Source organism: Tarenaya hassleriana, unplaced genomic scaffold (genome assembly GCF_000463585.1).
Source record: "Tarenaya hassleriana unplaced genomic scaffold, ASM46358v1 Cleome4, whole genome shotgun sequence".
NCBI lineage: Eukaryota > Viridiplantae > Streptophyta > Magnoliopsida > Brassicales > Cleomaceae > Tarenaya > Tarenaya hassleriana.
The window spans coordinates 3,095,175-3,105,752 of record NW_010966881.1 but is presented as its reverse complement, the minus strand read 5'-3'; the positions used below and the strand labels follow the sequence as shown (position 1 = coordinate 3,105,752).

Here is a 10,578-nt window from a genome sequence, read left to right as displayed (position 1 = left end):
AGAAGTATACCAAAATAATCTTATTAAAAAAAATCGGGACGAGAAAAATCTTTTCACAATGTTTAACAGCATGATAATACCAAAAGTTTACACTAAAAATTATGAAAATATTAAAACAAAATTAACTAAAAAAACAGTATAAATAATTAAATATCACCAGCGCATGGCGTGAGGCATTAGTATTTTAGTTATATATATATATATAACACTAGAATTCAATCAAATCCTATTAAGCTCGCGCCTCTGTATCCAAACGCAAACACAAACGCCGAAATGCAAGCGAACGCACACTTGTGGACAAATGCAGAGAAAACTTCAGCTCCAATCTTAAGCAAGTAACAATAAAATGCTAATATATTCCCCATATCTTGAAAGGGAATGGACGAGACAGACACAGAAGGGTGGAGAGTCTGGGAATTTGTCCCAACCACTTTTTATTTCATATTTTTATTTATGATAGGTTTTACACTTTGCACTTTGAATATTATTTAATATATATATATATATATATATAGATGCGGGTTGTGTAATGAGCCGACAATATCCTGTCTGCCTGATCTCCACTATCACAATTCACAACATTTCCCTTCCTTGTCATAGAAATAACCACACACAAAAAATTACCCACCAAAGCTGTCACCACACTATGTGGCCTTAACTCTCAAATTGGTTGTATGCAAATACCTCTATTTTGTGTGTATGTAGATGTGTGCGCATATGGTTCACTAGAGTGGGGTTATGTGAAAACACACACGCGAACGCAAATGTGTGTATGTATGTATGTATGTATGTATGTATGTATGTATGTATGTATGTATGTATGTATGTATGTATGTATGTATGTATGTATATGCAGGTGTGTGTACATGTGGTTCTCTGAGAATTGGTTATGTTAAAACACACATTTGTGTACATGTTGTTGTTGGTTGAGTGATCGGTTTGCATCTTATATGGGCCGACTCCAAATCATTTTCGTCTGAAATACGAATTATTAATTAGCTTAAAGTCATGTGATGTGAACTTAAAGAAAAAAATCAAATAAAAATGTAATTTCGATGAGAAATATATATGCTAGGTATCCATACGGAAGAGAATGCATGGATTTCAGATTATTTTTATGAGATTTTATAAATTTTAGCAAATTCTGTAATCGAGAGAAAATGTAAAATAATAATACCGGGAAAATAGCTTTTGACAATTCTATTAAACATGTAAATCAAGATTTGAGACATGATGAGTGGCGAAGTTATAGCATGATTACACTTGGTGATAATACTTTAAAAAAACCCAGTTATTATTTTTAAAATATAAAGAAATTAACCACCAATATATATATATATATATATATATATATATATATATATTGTAAGAGACGAGAATATAAATCATACAATTGCGTTCATGACAAGTTCACTCCTTATATGGAAAGAATTACAAAGAAGGAACGCATGGAGAAGCTGAAAAACTCAGAGAGAGAGAGAGAGAGAGAGAGAGAGAGAGAGAGAGAGCACAAACCAAAACAAAATGATTCTGAGGGACCCTTCTTCACAGGTGAAATAAAACACAAATAAAAAAATTGATTTAAGGCGAGAATTGTTTCCACGATGAACGTTTTTTTTTGTCACAATCTTATATAGAAGATAAATGGATAAAACGAAGAGAGAGAGAGAGAGAGAGGAAGAGGACAGTGAATATTTGTAGTTGATAAGGCAGGCCTTTTGGATTTTTTTGTTTTGTTTCGTTGCCTCCAGAAACAGAGACAGACGCAATGGTCTCTCTCCCGCAGAGAGACAATCTCATTTCTCCAACAATTTCAATGGCTCCTATTGGAACAACTTGCCCTCTCTCTCTCTCTCTCTCTCTCTCTCTCTCTCTCTCTGTATGTATATCGATATGTGTACACTCATGTATGTATTTGTGAGTTGTATGTCTGTATGCATACATGCATGCATGTATTTACGTATTATGTATGTATGTGTGTGTTTATGTAAGTGTATGTATGTGTATGTACGTATGTATTATGTGTGTATAACTGCATGCATGCATATACATATGGATGCGTGTCACCTAAATGACCATTCATGTAACGCCACACACACATTAGTTGGAAAACAAAAAATAAATGAAAAGAACAATACAGGTTTTGGGTTAAAAAAAAAAAAAAGCAAATAGAAAACATCGTTTAATTATATTTTTTTATTAAAAAAAAACAGATGCCCCTTACTTAAAATGTGGTTCCACTTATGAAGAAGTGACATTTGTTTGTTAATAACCTCCAATTTAAAAGCCCTTGTGGGTTGTTGGCGACACTAAAGTTCTTTGCTTTTGCTTGAATTTTAACTTAAATATATATGCATCTACAATATATATATATATATATATATATAAATTATATTTGCTGCCCATATCAAATATATGTGTATAATTAATTCCGTTAGATTTTTTATATGTGAAATGAGAGAATACTGAAATGATATACTTAGGTTTCCGAATTTTAATATTTATGAAATGTTAAAGATTTATTTTAATTGTAAAATATAAGGAGTGTTGGATTTTTATATATTTATTAATTTTTTTTATAGAAAGAAGGCTTTTGTTAAAAAATAATATTTTTACACCGTTGGTGGGTGTTTTTAATCACGAATGCACATTAAAAAAACACAGTTCGATTGTTATATTGAGTTATTAAATGCAATCTTCATTAGAGAAATTTTTTTAGTAAGTTAAAAAAAAATCCATTGTTAGATACTTAGATTGTATCTATAGACTATAGAGACATTTTTGTGTACACATTGTTAATCTATGAAATATAAGAAAGTGCTAAAGCACACCACTTTTGGTTTGGATATTATTTCTTCAGATTATGATTTTATGATGCCTATATACAAAAGCCACCCAAACACTCTGTTATGTGGACACGTGTACGATGTTGTATGGCTACATGTTCATAATATTGTTAGTACATGTTAGCAATATATAGAATTCATTGCAATCTAGTAATGATTGAAAAAATGATAACACTTTGATGATTTGGATGCCTAAACATATATTGAATTATGTAACTCATCATACGTGGACACTTGTACTATGTTTTTGGTTCCATGTTCATAAAATTTTGTAGGTCCATTTATATCATTAATTCATTAGCATATATATTATTATAGCAAAATGTAATAATGGGATGAAGATGATTAATTAGAATCTAGGAGAATCCAAATAATGTCCCACAAAGAGCATGCACAATCTTCATCCACTAGCCTTGAGAATCTCTCCATATATAGAAAACAATTTACAATGGTATTATTTAATTTATTGCTTTTCATCCTTTTTTTGTTTTGTAATGGAAATTTTGTTTCTATTTACCGTGTTGTGCCTCGTCCCTTGTTCCATGTCCTTATTATAAACCTGAGATATATATTTTGTTAATTTTCATATGTTAGTAACTTCTAATCAGCAGCTCATGATTACCATCAAACATTATTGTAAATCGGTATATTTTTCAAAACTAGGCTCAATATTGTGTAATATATCATATTTTTAAAATAATAATAATACCCTAATAATAATAATAATATTTTCAAGATATAATCAATCTTATATGTTATCGCTATGTGTGTGAGGTCTACGTCCAAAAAAGAATCATTAAAGCCTAAATTGTCTACTAAGCTCAAATCACAATATATATATATATACACACATTCATCAAATTTTCTATACATATACATATATATATATATATATATATATTCATCAAATTTTCTAACCATTAATTTATACTAACTTCAAGACATCTTTCAAATTTTATAAAAAAAAAAAAAAGAAATCTGAAATCTTTATCTTCGTATCTTGGGCTGAATTTGGATGTTGATTCTTCACCTCTCTTCAAGATGATAACTCTTATCTAAAAACAGTGAAAGAACAAATTGCTCAACAACAAAAATGGGACAAAAAAGAGCAGATTTCTCAGTGAACATGCCTTGTGAATTATGTCGGATTGGATATTATATATGTATATATATGTATATGCGTATATGTGTATGATATATGTGCATATCCACGTGGGTTTGTGCTCGAATACTTGCAAATTCGTTCGTTGCCTTGTAACACATAGACAACAATCACATACCCGGGGATCTCCCAGCTCTGTTGGTTTGAGAGCTCACTTCCTGAACAAGAGGTCGTAGGTTCAACACCCAGGATATGGAGATTTCCCCTCCGGCCATCTTCGGGTGCTTCACATCCCACACGTGTGGTACCGGTTGTGCGTGTGGGTCGGGATTAGTCTGGGCCCTTTGGGCCTGGGATTACCCGGTTATAAACCGGTTGTGCGTGTGGGTCGGGATTAGTCTGGGCCCTTTGGGCCTTGGATTTCCCGGGTAAAAAAAAAAAAAAAAAAAAAATCACATACCCAAACATCTTTAGTTTATTTACGATATTACCCATATCTTGATCCTAATTGTCACCTTTTTTTTATAATCTGAAAATTTATCGAAATTTGGGTCCAATTACGTTTATTTTTGATATTTCGGATGACTCAAGATTTTAATCAAAGAGGGTTGGATCGGTCATATATGAATTAGGGTTGATACGTTATAACATTATCCTAAGTTAAGTTAAGGTTTGGTTTGAAGATGGAAAAAAGCGAATGATTTTGAAGATTTTTAAATCCATTAAAACGATGATGATGATGATCACCACCATCATCATCATAATAATAATAATAATAATAATAATAATAATAATAATAATAATAATAATAACACAAATCTCCAAAAGTTATTATAGATTTCTTTTTTTCATTTTGATTAGGTAATCAATTTATAATCTCATAAAATACAATAAAAAAATATATGAAAAATAACTATAAAACTCACATAGTATGAAAAACACTATATTGAAAATTTATTAGGATAAACTTCAACATGAAGACAATGATTTTTAACACATTAATTTTATTCAATGGACCATCAGTTATTCCACTTTTGTATGTTCATAAATCATTTCGCATTAATTTATAATAACCGACTCACCTTTTTTGATATGGACCAAACCGTTCATACTAAATTAGTGTAACCTAAAACCTTATCAAATATAATTGACCAAATGCTCAAAGTCAAATGCTAAAGTTTAAGTAATAAGCATACACAAGATTATCTTCTTACAAAAAGTGCATTGGACTTTAAGTTCCACCACTGCTAGTAGCAACAAAATATAAGCTATATCTTTTTTAAAAAAATCATTTTTGTAACAAACCTTAAAATTTTCATGAAAAAGGACCGACCACTCTATATTATATGCTTATGTCGGTAATTATTTCTTCATTTTTGTATAAGATGTTGTTCCACCATGGTTTGAAGTTGGAAAAAAAATGAGCCAAGTTTTTGGAGATCATAATTAATTATGTATAGAAATTAGAGTGCTTATCTTTAAAATAACAGATGAGATGCTGATATTGAAAAATAATCTATTCAATTTAACCATTTACCAAAATAAATAAATATAATCCATTCAATTATATCAGTTGGAAAGCTTGAGTTTTTGTATTTCAACGGAATGATTTGACCACGAATCATCAATCTATATACATATAAGATTAAGATATATTATATTATATTATATTATATTATATATGGTCTAATTTTCGTGCAACTTAATTATCAAATATATATTTTAGTGGTCATCCCAAGAATGACTACGAAATATTATATATTTTTTAGAGATATTTTTTTATCTAGTTTGAATTTTTAGTAGTCACGATAATTGTTGAAAATAATGACGATAATAACAAAGACGAAAAATATAAGATACTATAGTTTCTTTTATCGAATTTGATATTTTTTACATAGTATTTTTTTTAATTTAAATTTGTTTATTTTTTCAGATTTTGTTCTTTTATAGTTCTGTTAATCATCTTAAAAATTTCTTCAAAGATGTTTGTTTTCAATAATTATCTGTTGTTTTTCGATACAAATTTATTTACCAATATGATTAGACTTAGTAATCCTCTATAGATATTTTTTTATCGGTCTTATATATTTCTAATGATTGGGTATATAATCAATAATTTCAACCATGGTGTATAATCCCATAATAAATTTTTTGATATTTTTAGAGATTTTGAAATACCAAAAACGTTTTCTACAATGAAACTTAAAAAATGATGAAAACCGTTCATTAGAAAAATTTTGGGATAAAAATTTGAAAATTGAACATGTAGTAATATTTATGAAATTGTGGGAAATTATAAAGAATTTGAGTTTTTTCTACTTGGTTATGATTTTTTATATTAACAAATATATTTATTGTAAAATTTAAAATTTTTAAAAATATATTATATATTTAAATTAAAATTTAATAATAATAATAATAATAATTGTTTTATAATTTATTTATAAAACAATTGTTTATGAGTAACAGCCAATCTCTTCATAAATGTTTTGAGTGCTAGTTAATTTTATATAGAAAATATTTTAATTTTTACATATTTAAAATCTGAGTTTGTGTATTTTTTTTTAACGCAAGTATTTTAAAATGAAACAAATGTCTCAATACATATATATATATATATATATATATAAAAGAAATGGGAAAGACAAGATAGTGAAACACTGAAACATTTTCACACATTGCTTGGTCTATTTTGCATCAATTCTTTCACTTCTATCGCTATTGCTTTACTCTATGTCACTGATTCCATTGTACCTAAATTTATATTTCTCCACATTAATTTTTTTTCCTTGCATACGATTTTAGTCGATAAAATTCACGTTTCCATAAAACAATTTATATAATTATTAAATTAAATGAGGGCCAAAACAATAAAGAATATAAACTTTAAAAAAATGATCAAACAAGGTAATGCCACGTGGCCGTCTTCAATCCTCTTGGGCAAGTATAAATTGAGGTGTCTCCTCCTCCCAGAACCCCGAACCCAGACACACACAGCCTCCAATTTCACATTGTTTTTTTTTTTAATTTCTCTGCTCCTTTTTTAAAATAAAAAATTCAGTTTTTTTTTCTGCGAAGCTCTTTGTTTGTCTCTGTCTCTTGTCTCTATCCGACAAAAATCATATCTAATATCCTGCAAATTCGTACGATATTGAAGTATGTGTAGTTCAAGATCATCTTCACCCTCCGATTCCTTCTTCCCTTCTGATGAAACCCAATTCTCAAAGCTCGGAACTTGTGATCTGAATCTTCCCCATGATTATTCCCAGTTCAATGATGATGATTCTTTAGGGTTTAATCGATGGCCTACTTTTCTTGAGGTAAACCAGAACTAGATTCTTGGGTTTAACCGGAAACAAAAGGGTTTAACATGTGACATGGTAATAAACTAAGGAGATGAAGATCTAAAAAGATGCGAAACTACGAGCTAAGTTTGAGTTCTTCTGAAACGTTCGACGCCATGAATGCTCTGGTTTTGTTAACGTTGTTGTTGCTCTGTTTCATTTGCAGGGGGTAGAAGAAGTGAAAGAGATGGGGAAAATATCCGGACCGACTGCAATAACCGGACTTTTAATGTATACAAGAGCAATGATCTCGATGTTGTTCTTAGGTTACCTCGGAGAACTCGACTTGGCCGGTGGTTCTCTTGCCATCGGCTTTGCGAACATCACTGGTTACTCAGTCATCTCTGGTTTAGCCATGGGAATGGAACCGATCTGTGGTCAAGCTTATGGAGCGAAGCAAATGAAGCTTCTTGGACTTACCCTCCAAAGAACCATCCTTCTCTTGCTCTCTTCTTCGATCCCGATTTCTTTCTTTTGGCTTAACGTGAGGCGAATCCTCTTGTGGTGTGGCCAAGACGAAGAGATCTCTTCGGTTGCCCAAACGTTCCTTCTCTTCGCCATTCCCGACCTTTTCTTCCTCTCTTTGCTTCACCCTCTCCGCATATACTTGCGGACACAAAGCATTACGTTGCCTGTGACTTACTCCACGGCCGTCTCGATTCTTCTTCACATTCCATTGAACTTCCTTCTAGTGACAAAATTCGAGATGGGTATTGTTGGAGTGGCCATAGCAATGGTTTTGACGAATCTTAACCTCGTTGTCCTCTTATCGTCTTTTGTCTATTTCACCGGTGTCCATAGAGATACCTGGGTTCCTCTAAGTGTCGATTGCCTCAAGGGATGGTCCTCGCTTCTCTCCCTCGCGATCCCCACTTGTGTATCTGTGTGTTTGGAGTGGTGGTGGTATGAGTTCATGATAATGATGTGTGGACTTTTGGCAAACCCTAAAGCCACTGTTGCCTCCATGGGAATACTAATCCAAACCACCGCTTTGGTATACGTCTTCCCTTCCTCTCTCAGCTTAGGAGTCTCCACAAGAATCGGAAACGAGTTAGGAGCAAAACGTCCGAGAAAAGCCCGAATTTCCGTGATCATCTCCCTCTTCTGCGCGGTAGGGTTAGGCATAATGGCAATGGCCTTCACCATTTTGGTGAGACACAAATGGGGAAGGTTATTCACAACAGATGCAGAGATTCTTGAGCTGACATCGATGGCATTGCCCATTGCAGGGCTTTGCGAGCTCGGAAACTGCCCTCAAACCACCGGCTGTGGAGTCCTGAGGGGCTCGGCCCGACCCACACTCGGCGCCAATATAAACTTGGGGTCGTTCTACTTGGTGGGCATGCCTGTGGCTATTCTGCTAGGGTTTGTGCTTAAACTAGGGTTTCCAGGTCTCTGGCTCGGCTTACTTGCGGCACAAGCAACTTGTGCAACCCTAATGTTTTGTGCCCTTTGGAAAACGGATTGGGAGGTTCAAGCCCAGAGAGCAGAAGAGCTAACCTCACAAAGTCACCATAACAACAAGAGTCCTCCTCCTCTTCTTCCGGTGGCTGCTACGGCTAGGGTTAGTTTAGAAGCCGATCATAACACTTTTCTTTATTAGGGTTTCTTGCAATTCTGTTTCCCATCTCCTAATCATAACATTGACGTATATATGTTTGTAAAAACTTTTTTTTTTTGGTGTAAGAGAAACCCTTTTTATGTTTTTTTTTATATTTTTTTGTTTTATCTTTTGCTTGTATTAATTTTTTTTTTACCTTAGCAGTGGTGTTGTGCTCTATTTAATTACTACATTGTGTATCTCGACGTTGCTTATAGTGTACCAAAATTGGTTCGGTTTGATTTCCTTTCCATGGAATTTAGTTAATTAAAAGATTATACTTAAACTTTTGAAAAGAAAACAAAAAACAAATGCTTTTTTTTTTCTTTCAAAATCGTTAATTCTTATATATTTTAGAAAATTTATTTTATAGAATCCATTCTCTTCTCAAGGACATGCAACATGAATCTTTTTAGTTGTTCCAATCCATAAAAGGAAATATATTCCCAAAAAAATGCGAATTTAGCTGTTCCTTTCCGAAAAGGGAAATAAATTATCAAATATTTCTTCTATGTAATTAGTAATTTCAAATCATATTTATTTATTCTGTTTCCTTCGTTTAGCGGGAGAGAAGCATCTTTTCTTTTCTTTTCTTTTCTTTTTTATTTAAAGGAAAATGATATCTTTTTTAAAAATAATAAAATATTCTCTTTTTTCATGTTTTCGGGGACCAGAGAATGAGTGCGAATTTTAGGCATTAGGGGCGAGGGAATATGATAATAAATAAGCCAATAAAATAAACCAAAGTGGAAATATAATGCGTTTACGTGTCGACCATACATTTCAAACATTTTTTTAAGAAAAAGAAATAATATAGCTTGAATTACAGGAAAATAATAATGACAAAAGCTTTAAAATCGAACTATATGTGTTCCTTCTGCTTATAATTATATCAACTCTATGATTATATACACTCTGCACACACACACACACACACACATATATATACACTCGCACACAAATTTACGTTTTCAATTACCATAAAAATTTGTATATTTCATCTCTTAAAACCATAAATATCATCTCTTAAAATTGCGAACTGCCACATAAATAGAAATATCATAAATGTAAATTTTGGAATCCACATGCATGACTAGATGTCGATATCTAGAGATATACGATAAGACCTGAAAATTACTAAAATATAATATTGGAATAAGTTTGAATATATATTTATATATATATATATGTATATATATATATATCATCATTTAAATTCCGTATTTAAACGCACTCGTTCCGGTATAATATGACAAAAACTCCGGATCTTTCAAATTAGGTAACAAACTATAACTAAAAAATAGGCTGATCGCTGCAAATCTCCGAATCTATATTGGATCGACATTATTCTTTTTACATGCATGAAAGTATTTGCATATATACTTGTATTATATATATATCGTGTGTAAATACAATATATACATATATATATATATATATGTTGTATGTAAAGACAAAGCATAACACAAAAATGGTGTCGAAAAGGGGAGATGGTAATGCCGTGTGGGTACAGCTGAGTCTCCCACAAAAGACAGTGCCGTATTGCCTTTCCGATTGCAGGGTCCCCCACGCGGAGACATACTTCGCACTCTTACGACATTTCTAATTCATATATGGAATACATATATATACACACACATATATAGTCAGTCCCCCAAAAACCCTAAATTCATGCTCTCTTTAGAA

General features: G+C 31.8%; 1 protein-coding gene across 1 annotated transcript; it reads left to right on the top strand.

Moving 5' to 3' along the window:
• Positions 1-6,947: 6,947 nt before the first annotated feature.
• On the top strand, positions 6,948-8,979 carry LOC104823686 (protein DETOXIFICATION 48-like). The gene is made up of 2 exons (XM_010555368.1): positions 6,948-7,268; positions 7,459-8,979. The coding sequence occupies exons 1-2, from the start codon at positions 7,107-7,109 to the stop codon at positions 8,893-8,895; spliced, it is 1,599 nt and encodes a 532-aa protein (XP_010553670.1). The 5' UTR covers positions 6,948-7,106; the 3' UTR covers positions 8,896-8,979.
• Positions 8,980-10,578: the final 1,599 nt, after the last annotated feature.

What these genes read in the sequence shown, in the direction of transcription:
- LOC104823686 (XM_010555368.1), top strand. Translation starts at nt 7,107, where the DNA reads ATGTGTAGTTCAAGATCATCTTCACCCTCCGATTCCTTCTTCCCTTCT. An exon ending in GATGGCCTACTTTTCTTGAG is followed by an intron (nt 7,269 to 7,458) that starts GTAAACCAGAAC and finishes TTTCATTTGCAG; the next exon opens with GGGGTAGAAGAAGTGAAAGA.